General features: G+C 34.9%; 1 protein-coding gene across 1 annotated transcript in view; it reads left to right on the top strand.

The window, feature by feature from the left end:
• Positions 1 to 6977: 6977 nt before the first annotated feature.
• The window catches only part of LOC105043011 (ABC transporter G family member 28-like), a 49233-nt gene continuing 41567 nt past the window's right edge, over positions 6978 to 14643 (top strand). Inside the window, exons 1-3 of the mRNA XM_073256285.1 lie at positions 6978 to 7296; positions 7385 to 7461; positions 12469 to 12741. Coding sequence (XP_073112386.1) covers positions 7088 to 7296; positions 7385 to 7461; positions 12469 to 12741 — 559 coding nt within the window. The 5' untranslated portion in view covers positions 6978 to 7087. The remainder of the gene's footprint in view (positions 7297 to 7384; positions 7462 to 12468; positions 12742 to 14643) is intronic.

The following is a 14643-nucleotide window of genomic DNA, read 5'->3' as shown; positions in this document are numbered from 1 at the left end:
AGCCCTTTCCTAAGGGTCTTTGTATAAGGAAATTAGATTTCTCCAAGCCTCCAAAAGCCTCCCCATGCCTTCCTATCTTCTCCCTTTAAGTTCCAACGCCCAAGCTCTATTGGGCGTCCTCCATCATCCAACGCCCAAGGCTGTTGGGCGGTATCTCTTGGGTGCTGTTTTCAGACTTTGGTTGCTGCATGCTAAGGAAAGAAGAGTAAGAAAAGAAGAAAAGAAAAGATCAAAGAAAGGATCAAAAAGTTGATCACAATCCAAACTTCGTTCAGATTCGTAGGATGATCGTTTTTGAAGAAGAAAATCAATATCATAGAGGACTGTTCCAAGCTAATCCTGAGTGGATACCTATAGAGGTCGGACACTTACGTGGCTAAGAAAGAATCTACTCTCTTTCATATCTAAATTCGAAGAAAAAAATAGTAAAACAGGTATGTGATTCAATCACATATTTAATTTCAGCATAAAATTCAGTATGTGTTCAATTTCAGCATATAAAGTAGATTCATATGTTCTATATTTTATGCATATATGAAATAGATTAAAAGGTGTTTTAATCTTAATTCTGCTGTATTGTTTAGAAAAAAAATTTTGAAACACACATGCATGCATCCTACACAAAATTTCAATATTAATATGATAATAACTAGCTGATTGGTTGGTCAGGAAGCATGTGTGGTTTATCTGATATAGAAGTCATAGGTTCCAATCCATTCCTATAATGATTAGTGCTCCTATATAGTAGTTAGAAAAAATTTATCTTTGAATGAGATCCAAGAGATATTTATGGAGATGTGATACTACACACATCTCCGAAGGGGCTCACTTATATAAAAGTATTCGCATTTGGCTACGGCTTAGGATACAGATAATCTCTAGAAGCTCTCATAAAATAATCAAAATACCTATATACGGCAATTAATGTGCAAACTTGCGACATGAGCTTCTATATTATATGTGTAATTGTAGAAATCTGAGTCAAAGAAATATAGTTCAAGACTTGGTTTTCTTTGCTTCCTTCATATTGATACTATTAATGCTAAGTGAAGTTAAGTCATGAAAGACACTTCATCCATTGCACAATATATATACCCAGCTAAAAATTATTTCACATTATTAAATTTTTAAGTTTTAATTGTTTCAAAAATTTTGAATTTTGAAGGGGATTGTTAGTATTTGAAGGAAATTGAAAACTCAAAATTTTCTCCAATCAATTCCAACAAGATCTCTAACCTTTTAAGATATTTAGTTCCATATTGGATAGAAAAAAAATTGAAAAGAAATTTATATTGAAAATCTTTCTTTTGTGCTTTGAAAAGTTTGGGATAAACCTCACGTGCACGTGCACAACCTGGCTTGGTCCGCAGTGATCGCACACGCATCATGGTGGGGATCAAATTTTATTTTTTTTCAATTTATTTTTTATTTAATGATTGTTACTATTTTTTATATTTAATTCAAGATAAATATTGTATTTTTTCATTGATATTTTATCCGTTGGATTTCTGCCCGTTGGTTTCACACTCGTTAGATCGATTAATGATTTTCTATCCATTGACCAGTTAATTACGTGTTTAATATTTTCTACCTGTTAATACATATTTAATGTATTTTAACACTGCATTAGAAGCCCAAATGGCTAGTCCTTGGCTTATGAAGTGGACCCTTGGTGGAGGGGTTTGAGTATGCAGGAAAAATATTTACTTTATCCTTTTTAATCTAAGGTCTTTTTATTCTCTCCAAAATTTTCTTCTTCCATATTCCCCTTGATCTTTTAATTTTGTTCTTTCATCTGTTGGATCGAAGCTCTATCATGCTTTTCATAATCATGCCCACAGGAGAGATCTCCAGTTGTATCTTAGGATGAATTTTTTGAACTTAATCTCGTACGAGAATTGGATAACGTCTCAAGACAGTGCATTGCACGTCTCTATTTTGTAAGTTTTAATTTAATTTACTATTAATTTTTTAATATTGTTTGATTGTTAATTCAATTAAATCATGATTAATTCTCAGGGAAAATGGATTTCATTACATATCCCTAACAATATCATCCCCTCTCCTTACCTAACATCGGGCTCTTTGACATCCTCAGTCATGTCACTGACCCTATCCTCTCTCTTTTTTTTTTCGCTGGCTACGTTGCCAGCTCTTCTTGTTGTTTTAATCTTTCTTCACAAAAAGATAGCCAGCTCTTGTTATTGTTTTCATCTTTCTTCACAAATAGAAACGAACAAAATATGTTTTCTATTATTAAAAATCTTAAAAAATCATTTTTTTAAAATTATTTTATAAAAAATAACAACTGAATTTTTATTCTAAATCTACTGGCCCCCATCTTCTTCACCTGCTCGGCCTGCTGCTGCCACAAGGACAACCAGTCACCATGAACCCACCACCACCCAAGAGCCGAACGTATCTGGAAGGCAATCGGGTCCTCCATATTTATTTTTAGATTTTTTTTGACTTGATAAAATAATCAAGGGTGACACTATGAAAATATAATCAATCAAATTAAGAACTATATTAGTCACAAATAGATAAATAATAAATTTGATATGGCAATTTTTATCGGCAAACGAAGTCTTGGTAGAAATATCAGCTGCAAATCTTACGCGGAGTCCGCCATCCGCCAGTCAATAGCAAACACCGAACCTGGGGTCTCTGCAAACCTTTTGCAAGGGGCCCATAAAATTATAGCTTTACAAACGAAGTATTGATTAGTAGCAGGGTAATCCACTAATGCCGATATATCAACACGAAAAGCTGAGTAACAGCCATCCAAGCTTGGACCACTCATGCCAAAGTGCTGCACCATGAAGAGCACCCAATCAAGCCAATTACATCATAGACCCTTTCTAGTATCTTAATCCACAAACAAACCCATGTCCATACTCCCCAACCTCTCCATTATCACAATCCACGGCACAAACCAACCTACAAAAAACATTACAAAGCGAAGTCTAATAGTCCTGTGCAAAAAATGATAAAATATCACAATCTCAATTTCTATTATCACTTAAAATTCCAATTTTTTTGCTATCTTCCAGCATTTCTCATAACGACTCCATCCATATTTGATGATCATGAAATTTCTTCACTACTTCAGCAAAGCGGCTCCATGTATGCCCTTCAGCTGCATCTAGAATATGCTCTCTCTCTCTCTCTCTAGAATATCTTTTAAGGTAAACCTAAATTAGATGCTACCGAAATGATCAGAAGAGCTCATCATTTTTCTTTTTCTCCGAACGCGCATCACCGATTTTGTGCTTAAATCCACGGCTAAACTTGTTTGGGAACGTCTACGTACGTATCATTCTTCAAAAAATCAATCTGGTCTTTTCTTGCAAATTTGATAATTGAATAGATTTTTTCGAAAGTTGAACGGCTTATATTCAAACAAATTAGAAATTGTGTTTCCTTGTTTCGTTGTGCAGCTAACTACAGTCAGAAGTACCAGCACCGTGACGTGTGATGCACATGAATAAGTAGGATGGAAGGTTGTGATATTGTGATGATGATTGCAAAAAATGCCTACTTCCTTTCTCACGCTTTTTTTTTTTTTTTCTTTTCCCCAGATACAGTGGAGGCTCAGATTAATTGATTCACACCAATTTCCATTCAACGGTAAAGGGAAAGGATTTCAAATTTTTTTTCTCTGGTAATTTTCTGTTCTACGATTGAATTCAAGGATACCATTTCCAATGCCAGCTACACATGGTTTTCCATGACAGGCCTTTTATTGAGGAGAAAAAATAACAAAAGTTAATTAGCTATAAATACGTAATATCCGGCACACGTCGTAATCGTTATAATAATGTTACTTGATGATCTTTATTGCTACTAAAATCCAAATTGCTTTTATATTAATATTGAAATATAAAATTACATATATGACACGGCTAAAATTACTATTGTCAAGAGACAAGGAAAGAGATAAATAGAGTGCATGGATTCTCTTTATGCTTGGTCTGCATCTCCACGGTTTTTTATTCCGAATGATCCTATGGAATCGGAATTTTTTTTCCCATCATAAAAAAGGCAATAAAAAAAAGGTAATTTTACGGCCGTTGCTTGCTCAATCTAGCCTTTCATTGTATTCTTTTATATAAAATAATTGATAAATGCAACCCATGAGTTCTAAAGTGGGAGGACTGCAGCGGCGGCAGCTATATTTTAACACAAAGACCCTGCTCCTTCTGAAAAAAGTATATAAAAACCTTGCTCTAAAGCAAACAAGCTCCAACAATCTATTGACTTTTGAATTGATCTCGTGGTTTCTCCACCTTCTAGTTCTTCACATTTCATTTTTTTTTTAAAAAAAGTTGGTTTCCAAGTTCTCTTTTTGCATCAAAGTATCCCAGTGCTCGGCCAGCAAGCCATAGAATTAAAATATTGGCAGGACAAAGTGGAGGCAAGATGGGGTTTGCCGGATTTGACCTGACATTGACCTGCAAACGGTTGTACCATTTCTTTATCAAAAAAAAAAAAAAAAAAAAGCAGTTGTACCACTTGGACGTTTCGAGTGTGATAAAAAGAAATGTTATTCTATATTTAAAAAAATGTTCAAGGAGCCAATATGATTCAGGTCAGCTCATGCTAGAAAATCTAGGACAAGATCCCCGGATTGCGTTGGAATCGGAAAATACTCATGACTAAGTGACTAACTTGGTAACGGATCTTATTATATGGGTTGGTCAAGAAGGTAACGTCCTTTAACCTTTGTATGAAGTTTTGATTTTTGTTCTTTAACCAATCTCATATATCTCAAAATATCCGGCCATGTGCCATCTAACATCTTGGCTAGGATGATGTTTTAACTCTATTTAAATATTGCACCATGGGTTTTGGATCACTAAATATTGGAATCAGTGGTTAAAAATCAAAATTAATATTTTTGAACTACAAGAGATGAAAGCTGAGTGCAAATTGGGTGATGGTTGGATTTGAACCAAGATCATTGGAATTGATATTTTTCTAATTTGCCATATGATATTACAAAATCTTGGTCATAATAAAGCTAACATATCGATTTACCAAAAAATAAAGCTAACGTATCCAATTATGTTGATTCTTGTGTATTTTCTTTGGTCTTGGCTTAAACAAAAATTGGTCCATTTCTAGCCACCAAAATGACCAAGATACTTGGCTTTGCAAAGCTTGGGGACATAATAATGTGCAAAGATTTCATATGGAGGAGTGCACGTAACTTGGTTGGCTCAGAATTGGCATTGGCCTCACTTTGACGAAAAAAAATTGGCTGTACCAAACTCATTTAACCATCGAACAGATTGTGTTTGCCAAAAAAAAGAAAAGAAGAAGAAGAAGAAGAGAACGTGTTAGATCAAGTTTGGATATGAATTTGATCCACGACCTGGCTAGTTCGAAGTTTTAGTCCTACCTGCTTAACCCACTTGTTTGGATATGAAGCATGCCAAGCACCTCAACCAATCTTATTCAGTCAAAACATAGAGAAGAATTAGAGACATTTTTAAACATTTGGCAATCTACAATATCGACGAATCTATCAAGTGGAGGTTCAATTTGCTCGCACATGAATTTTTGGTGGCAAGTAAAGTCAACAATGAGAGATTATTTATCATTAAAAAAGGCAGCTTGAGTCTCACCTATCATGCAAATGAGCGGAGTTATTCCCTCTATTTTTGTGGAGTGAGTCTTAGGGTTGGTTGTGTTATTCCTCCCTGATCATAGTTAATTTTTTTAATGTGTGTGTGTATTGTATTATAATTATTATCAATCAAACTTTCTTCATTTTTTCTCGTCTCCTTGCTTTTGTTCTCTTTATATCAATAATTCAACAAATTTTAAGTCATTTTTTTTAAGGCATGAAAAAGAATCCGAGTACCTTCAAATTGATTTAAAATGTGATTCATCATAAAGAAAATATTAATTTTTTAAAAATAATTTTTTTGTGTGATCTTAGGATGTCTTGGCAAATAGTATAGAAATACAATCTCTAAAATATTGATCAATATGGTAAAACAAAAAAAATTGAATACTTGATAATTAAAATAATTTTATAAAATTTTGGTAATTATTTTGAGAAACTTCAGACGATACTTTGATATAATTTTGAATGGTAGAGCCATGATATAGTTTATATCATTTTGGTGATCGGTTGGCGATGATAAAAATTGATATCTCGATCAAGATATTGGCTAAGATAAAAATTTTGATATCAAGTTGTTTATTCATGTATTAGATTGGATGAAACCAACTCTTATTATCTTATCCAATGAAAAATAATGTATATTAGGCATGCTCGTATGAGTTTATCAATAATTTTAAGCAATTTTACCGATGGCATTGAGCGGCACTATATCTAAAACTATAGTTGCACCACTAAAAATTAATGAGACATGGATTGAATGTTAAAATATTCGTTCGTATGTAACATGTATCGATTGGATATTAATATATTCAATAATACATAATCGGTATATTGTACTGATTATTTTTTTAATTATTTTTAAATATAATATAGTTATATAATAAATTATATCAAATAATATATTTCATAAATCAAATTTTTATTGTAGATAAATGCATGGAATATGGTCTTTTTCTTACCTTATCTTTTTTTTTTTTTCATTGAAAGAGATGGATATGGTTAATATAAAATAAATTTAAATAAATATTATCCGGAGTATTTTCATCCCTCTATGGATATTTCTCTCTTTCCTTATAGAAACAGTGAAAAGAAGGCTTCGTGTTAAAAAAAAAAAAATCGCCTGACACGAAAAAAAACGGCATACGGTGCAAGAAAACCCACAGAAAGGACCTTCAAGTGGCACGTTCGAATTGTTACCGCGGACGTTGACGATGACCTTAGCAGCACGGGCATTTAAAATCTCTCTCCCTCCTCCCTCGTCTCCGCCATTCTCGCCTTCTCTCCTTCCCCTTCCCTCCCCTCTTTTCTCTCCGCATTCCCAATCATCAGCTCTCACCCCCACCCTAAACCCACCACCACCACCCCTCAGCTGAGATCCCCACATCCGACGGCTCACATCCCCTCTTCCACTTCCCCTCTTCAACCCCGTCTCTCTATCTCGGGAAGGTTCGAATGCCGGCGAGGTGGTTCCCCCGCATTCCCCTCGCCGGCGTTATCGCCGCCGTCATTCTACTAGGCCGCCTTCCCGTCGGGTGCTGCCTGGTTGACGGTGAGTATGACGGCAGCGACCGGGTCCGTTCCGTTTACAGCCGCGTTAAGAACCTCACCAGCGGCTTTGTGAACGAAGCCAGCAAGAAATTGGGTTTCTGCATCAAGAACCGGTATGTTGCTGGCTTTTGGTTTTTCTTTGTCGAATTGCAATCATCTTGAATTTTTATGGGTGTTCAAGGTTTGGAACGTGTCTTCCAGGGAGGAGGACTGGAACGGGGCATTCGACTTCTCAGCCGATATGGGGTTCTTGAAGAAATGCATGGAAGAAACACAAGGTACAAGCTGTTTTCGTGTTTTCCTCTGACGTTGTTCCTTTATTTCTAAAATTTGTGATTGGATTCATTAAAGAGACTCAATAATGGTTATGGGAAAGATAATTACTTATTTCCAGCCACATTTGCTTCGATAATGACAAGTCAAATTATTTATATTCTTTGGTGCGCTGGCCCAGTTTGGGTGCACTTATTTGCTTGTTGAAATTGGACCTAGTTTGCTTGAAATAGGTCTTCTCCTTTGCTACACCTAATTGTGGTTCATTTCCCCTGCTTTGTTCCTCAATGGCTTGACCTTCTGCTTCCAGTTCCATAGGTGCTTGTTCTTGAATGGAATGATTCTGGAAGATTTTGCATGCCCTTGGTAATCCACAATGATATGATTCGATACTTGCTGTAATTCAATTTGAGGCTGGTTGGAGTTGATGTTGATTCAATTTGCTGAGCATCAACATTAGTGCTTATTTTATCTTTTAGATTGGTAATGACCTAGGCTCTATTGCTTATAATGATAGCAACCTGTGGATACGTAACTTGATGCACATCGAGTGCTATAAAATTGTTCGCCTATATGTGTTGGAGGCTTTAATTGAAATAGTTCCTCTTGATGAATTTTGCAATGGATTGCATGGATGAAGCAAATGAAGTAACTAACAGTCAGAGAATGTCTTACCTAGGCCAAGACATACTAATGCATCGGGATTTTTGAGGATAAATATTATGAAAAAGTTGATCAATTTTTTCATTGACCAATTTATCCATGCTCTCACATTTTTCAAGATGGATAAATTTTTTTTCCTTTGATTACATTTATCCACAAATGAGAGAAAATTTTACCCATCTAGGAGGTGGCTAAATCATTTTTCCATCAACCGAAAAAGTAACATTTTTAATCTATTCCTAATATACCCTTAACCTTATAATAATAATATAATATAACATAATATATAATAATATTTGTATTATATATTATTATAATAAATTTTAACAATATAATAATATAACAATATAATATAATATATTATTATATATAATAATATTTACATAATACTATAATAATATAATTTTTTATATAATAATAATATATACTAATATAATATAATATCCTATACTACATTATTATATATAATAGTATTAAATAATATATATATTATATTAATATAAGATATTAATATAATATAATATAATATAATATTATAATATGTTATAATAATATATAAAAATAATGTAATATATTAATATATTATAATATATAATAATTATATTATATTATATACTATATTATTATATGTTATAATAATATAATATAATATAATATAATAATAATTATATAATAAAAAGTATTATGAAAAATATGGATAGATCTTAACAACTTATTTAGAAAACTAGTAATGCAAAAGAACATGGGTGGCAAATTTTTGAGTAATTTTTCAATGCATAAAAGAAGATGGATGGATTATTTTTCTATCTAAATATTATCTGAAAAATAATTATTCAAAAAACTATCGATTTCTGGATAAATTTTTTACTTGCAGAAGAACAGTTCCTTAGAGTATAAATTAGCCATCGGTTGGTGGCATTGGAAACCTAGGTTGGGCACCCGTGAGGGCATAGGCCCAAGCCCAAGCCTGCTTCAAGTCTTGGTTCGTATGGGTGTTATTACATGGAGATAACTACTTCCTATATTTATCACAATGCCCAGAAACTTCCCCAATCACTTTGTGATGATAGGTAGGGAATTAGAGAGAGGAGAGATTAGAGAGAACGACTTCTCTCCTCCTTCCTATCTCTCTCTACCATTTGTGAACCCAAAGGACTCTTGGATAATGGGAAACAGTTCCGATTTCAATTTTAAATAGATTTCTGGCTGTGAATTCATGCTACAACAAGGAAGAGGACGTTCAAGAACATGACAAGAAGTCCGAAGCATGCAATTCTAGCCAAACAAAGATCCCGGAAATATTTGACCACATAGTTCCAAAAGATATGTTATTGATCTTCATTCGGATTGAAGATAGTATAACTGTCACGCCCCAAATCCAACATCCGAGTCAGATACGTGATGGCCACATATTCCTTAGAGCAAGCCCTAAAGAATATGCAAGGCCAAAATAAATCATTACAACCTTAACATCTATAATAATTAATTTCAACAATAATTCGTAAAACTTTGCATAATTACAAATTAAATTTCTTCAATCTTCTGATCAGGTACTATAATACTCTATTTATCCATCTGCTCACTCGTAAGTCCAAGCCATAGTCAATCATAAACATCCTGTATCTCTGAGAAGAAAAAGAAAGATGAAAGGGTGTGAGCTTTATAGCCCAGTAAGAATTCCATATCACATTGATATAATAATATAATCTGAAAATAAGGATAAGCAATAAAACATAAAATCTCATGTTGAATATTCAGAATACGGCAAACGTTCATAAATTTTCTGTTTGTTAAAATAGATGCATTATCACATGTTAACAGGTGAAACATTTTTGTTCAACAATTGTTTCTTATCTTTCATTTCTCTTTTCATAATTACATGATTTTTAATCTTTTCTTTCTGGCTCTGGACTATCCAAGTCTATACCTCAGTCATCATCCGAATCAATTTCCACATAAAAAGCCTTTCAAGACTGTCTCAGGATGAGCTCCTGGCCGGCTGTCCTACGTATAAAGCCCGTAGAGGCTGTCCCAGGCATAAGCTCCTGACGGCTGTCCCAGGCATGAGCTCCTGGCCGGCTGATCCACCTGTAAGCCAGTGGGGGCTGTCCCAGGCATAAGCTCCTGACGGGATGTCCCAGGCATAAGCTCCTGACCGGCTGTTCCACATGACAAGGCTAGTCCATACCATGTATCTCTTTCTTTTCATTAATCATTATGTGTTGATTTCATCAAATCAATTCTGACTTGCATTATGATCAATTCAGATATGTCATATCCATATAATCATGCCATCAATTTCTGATACATATATATTGACATAACATACTCATACTCAAAATCAAATAACAGTATCTCAGATATAATAAATTCATCGATCTCAAATCCGATGATGCAAAATCAATAATGCAAGACCAACAGTAAATTAGCATATATATAATAGTGATCATGTACAGGGATTCTTACCTTTATCGGTGACTGATCCAAGCACAGAAATCAATGTTCTTCTTTGATTTATGAATTTTTCTAACAAAATATTTCACTTGACATCTTATGCAGACAATCATATCTCTTCGTAACCCTAATCAAATATAAAAATCACATATGGAGAAAATTACCGATAATCGATCCTAATAACACCAATCTAGGACCTCTCTTAGAATTAACCAAAATTAAGATTTGTCTAAGTATTTGGATCCTCCACTGATCCATAAGACTTCTAGAGAGAGAAAATCCATGGAGAGAGAGAAAATTTTAGAGAGAGAAAGTAGAGAGAGAAAGTGAGGAGAGAATCTTCGTATCCTTCCGATGAGGCAATCATGATCGAGATCATCAAAGGTCATATCAGGGTGATTCAATATGGATTAATCATGATTAATGTTATCAACTTCGAATAAAGATCAGATCGGAATCTAATCTACTGTACGAATTTCGGAGCAATCTTAGGTCATCATATTTTCATATCAATTTTATCTTAAGATTCGTGATGAAATCAGGGAGAGAAAGATACTAGAGAGATAAAATCCATAAAGAGAGAGAATCTAGAGAGAGAAAATGGAGAGAGAATGTAGAGAGAGGAGAGAGGAAAGAGAGAGAAAGGAGGGAGAGGAGAGAGAGAAAATTTTCTCTCTTCTTTTTTTTATTTTATTTTATTTTTCTCTTTCTCTCTTTCTTTTTTTTTTCTCTTTTTCTTTTCCTTCTTTCTTCTTCTTTCTTTTTCCTTTTCTTCCCACGGCCTCCCTTGGCCGAAACAGGGGACGGACGAGGGGCTCCAGCTTGGCTCCGACGAGGGTGACGGCTTCGTCGGAGGTCCGGCAGCAGGTGGAGGCGGCGGTGGAGCAAGGGATGGCCGGCGGCAAGGTTTGACCGGCGAGAAATCAAGAAGAGATCGGAAAAACAGAGGACTGCCACTTTTTCTTTTGTTTTCCGGTCATTGGCCGGTCACCGATGGCCAATACCTTCAGGGAAGAGAGATAAAGGGATGAGGATCCTATCCTAGGGATGAGACGCCGCAAACGGCGATGTCGGTGGCCGAAAAAGAGAGGAAGATGGCTCGTTCGAACAGAGCAAAACAGGGTCATGATATTTTGTAGATTTTTGATGATCCCGACGGCCGACGAGGGTGCACGAGGCCATGGAAAGGAGGGGAAGGAAGAGAGAAGGAGGAAAAGGGTTTACCTCAAGCTTCAGGAGCACCGTCGGCTCCAATTTCCAGCGAGCACGAGTATGAGAGGTCCCGGCTTCAACGGAAGAAATCAAAAATCAAGCTTGAAGATCGCCGGTGGAGAGTCTTAAGGGAGGGAAGGAGGATTTTATAGGGGAGCTATCCTACCCTAAACCAGACTCCATGGGTCCGATTTCACCAGGGTCGGAGGGGAAGAAGACTCCGAGTAGGAGTCTTCCTCCTCCTCCCGTCGGGCTCTGTTTTGGGCTCTCCAAATTTTGCCAGGCCCAAGAGCCCTATGGGCTGGGCTGTGACAATAACTATTAAGATTAGATTGTCAAGTTTTTATTTTTCCTTTTTCTCCTAAATTTTCTTGTTTAATATATGGCATGCGTATGATCCATATACTTTTAATTTGGAGGGAGTTGCTGTTTTCTTGTAATGTCATCACTGTGCCTTCAGAGATACTGTGGCATTTAACAAGATATTGTAAATCCTTGTTTTTGCATTCTTCATTTACATGTCAGTAGGGTAGCATGAGGATGTAGGCTTTTTTTTTGGTAAAAAATAATTTCCTATTGAAACAAATACCTGTTACTACATGTTTTCATTTGTTTAACTGGTATTATGTTGAAATAAAACAAGCACACCTGATTTATCATGCTGGATTACATTGAATCAACAGGGGATCTCCCACAACGCTTATGCACAGCAGCGGAAACGAAGTTCTATTTGACCAGTTTCTATGATGATGGGGTTAGTAGTAGATACTTGAGACCTAACAAGAACTGCAATTTGACTTCGTGGGTTTCTGGATGTGAGCCAGGATGGTCATGCAGTGTCAGCCAAGATCAGAATATTAGTCTCCAAGTTTTTGAAGAAATGCCTTCTAGAACTCTTAATTGCCGTCCATGTTGTCAGGGCTTCTTCTGTCCACACGGTCTTACTTGCATGATACGTAATTGTCTTACTCCATGGTTCTTTACTTTGAAGTGATCTATGACTAGTTTTTGGTTGGATGCTATCTAAGTGATATTTAGGTGATACGAATTTCATAAGGAATTATAACTTATAAGGTGATCAGTTTTCTGTGTTCACTCATTACAATTACTTATACAAGCTAAAATAGAACTTCAATGAATTTACAAAAAGTAGCATATTGACAAAACTTGCAAAATGTTTTATTTATATAGTCCTTATTTCCATCCAAATTATCAGACATATCTAAACCAAAAATATCCTGGTTGTTGAGAAGTTTCTTGTTTTGTGAAAATTTGATTCACCTATTGAAATGAATTGTGACAATGCTGCTCAACATGTCTTTTTGATTTTTCAATTATCATAGGTTATACAGTAGCTTAATTCTTTCTAAGTAGTACATTTCATGAAAGAGAAAAGAAATGAATTTTGAAACCTGTAAGTTCAGAAAAAGAAATAAGTTTTAAAACCTGTAAATACTTGAAAAACTTATTCCTTTTGGAAACAATACTTTATGTATGACCTTAATAAGCTCATGATCACCAAATTTGAAACAGGTGATAATCTCATGCTATTTCCTTACACCCACTAAAGATCAAATCGTTTGTGTTAATTGTAATTGATTGTATGAATACTCATTTCATTTTAACTTGGTTTACAGAAAGCATCTCTATAATTTGGCATCACAGCTTTTCTTCATGATGTTAATGTTGTATAAGGTTCAAAGCATTAATGTGCCTTTTGAGTGGTTTCTCCCATGCGTGTTGGGATGGAACTTTGGTGGTTCAGTGGGTTTGCATCTAGTTAGGTCCGCTGGGGAGTATATTAAGATTTTAAAATAGAGGTTTATTAAAAACAACAAAACTAGTGTTTCTAAAAGCATTTCTTTGCAGGTTAGTCCCTGATATTTGCATATTAGTCCCTGCCTTTTTATAGTAAAATCCTCATAAAGCTCTCTGTTTGTACAAATTAGTCCTTGTGCTAGTCTTCATTGATTAAACATTAGTGAAGGTTAACCAGGATTACAAAAGGACAAAAACACCCTTTACTTAATAGCAAATGAGCCTCAAAACTTGGCTTCTTCTTACTCTGCCATCTTCTTGCTTGGGACTTGCTGCTAGGAGACCAACAATGGAGGGGCATGGTTAAGAGGTTGGTTAAGTGCTAGGGGCAAAAATGTCCCGAAGGTATGAAATTAACACTGTTAGGAGAATTAAAGTAGAACATTCTGTTCTCATTTATTTAACCTAAAGAACCTAGAACCAATAACTTACAAGATTCTAGGGATTAAAATGGAAATATGAAAAGACAGGGACCTTATATGAAAATATAAATGATTTCAGGTAAGAATTTTCAAAAACCTTTTCTAAATTCATTTGCCTCAGTATAGATGGTGTTTTTCTAAAATATGACAACTAACAGCCTTAGAATTATTTGGTATTACACAGCAAGCCTTAAAGTCTTTTCTTAATATTATCATTATATAAAAATCTTGAGATGTCCAGAATACTGTTTTTAGAAGCAACACAACAAAATACATTTTAGCCACCATGCTTGTGAACAACACTACGCTGCTTCATGATAAGGATCATATGTGACATAAGGCACCTTACTGAACAGAACCTAGGAGTATGATACTTCCAATCAGGTCCATCCATGCATCATCTAAAGATTTTGAAAACAATTAGTCCAAACTTGGCATGTAGGGCCAGTTATATTGCTAAACAGCCAAATTCAACTATGCTTCCTCCTCGGTTTCCCAAAGAATAAATCAAAATATTTATAGACATGAGACAGCTGCTTTAAGTTGATATTTTGTCATTACATATGTTTTAACTGTTTGATAAAATCTCCAACTAATAGTTTTTCTTTTAGAAAAAGC

This window comes from Elaeis guineensis, chromosome 4 (assembly GCF_000442705.2).
Source record: "Elaeis guineensis isolate ETL-2024a chromosome 4, EG11, whole genome shotgun sequence".
NCBI classification, from domain to species: Eukaryota; Viridiplantae; Streptophyta; class Magnoliopsida; order Arecales; family Arecaceae; genus Elaeis; species Elaeis guineensis.
Note: the sequence above shows the minus strand (reverse complement) of the source record. Positions and strands in the feature narration are given on the sequence as shown.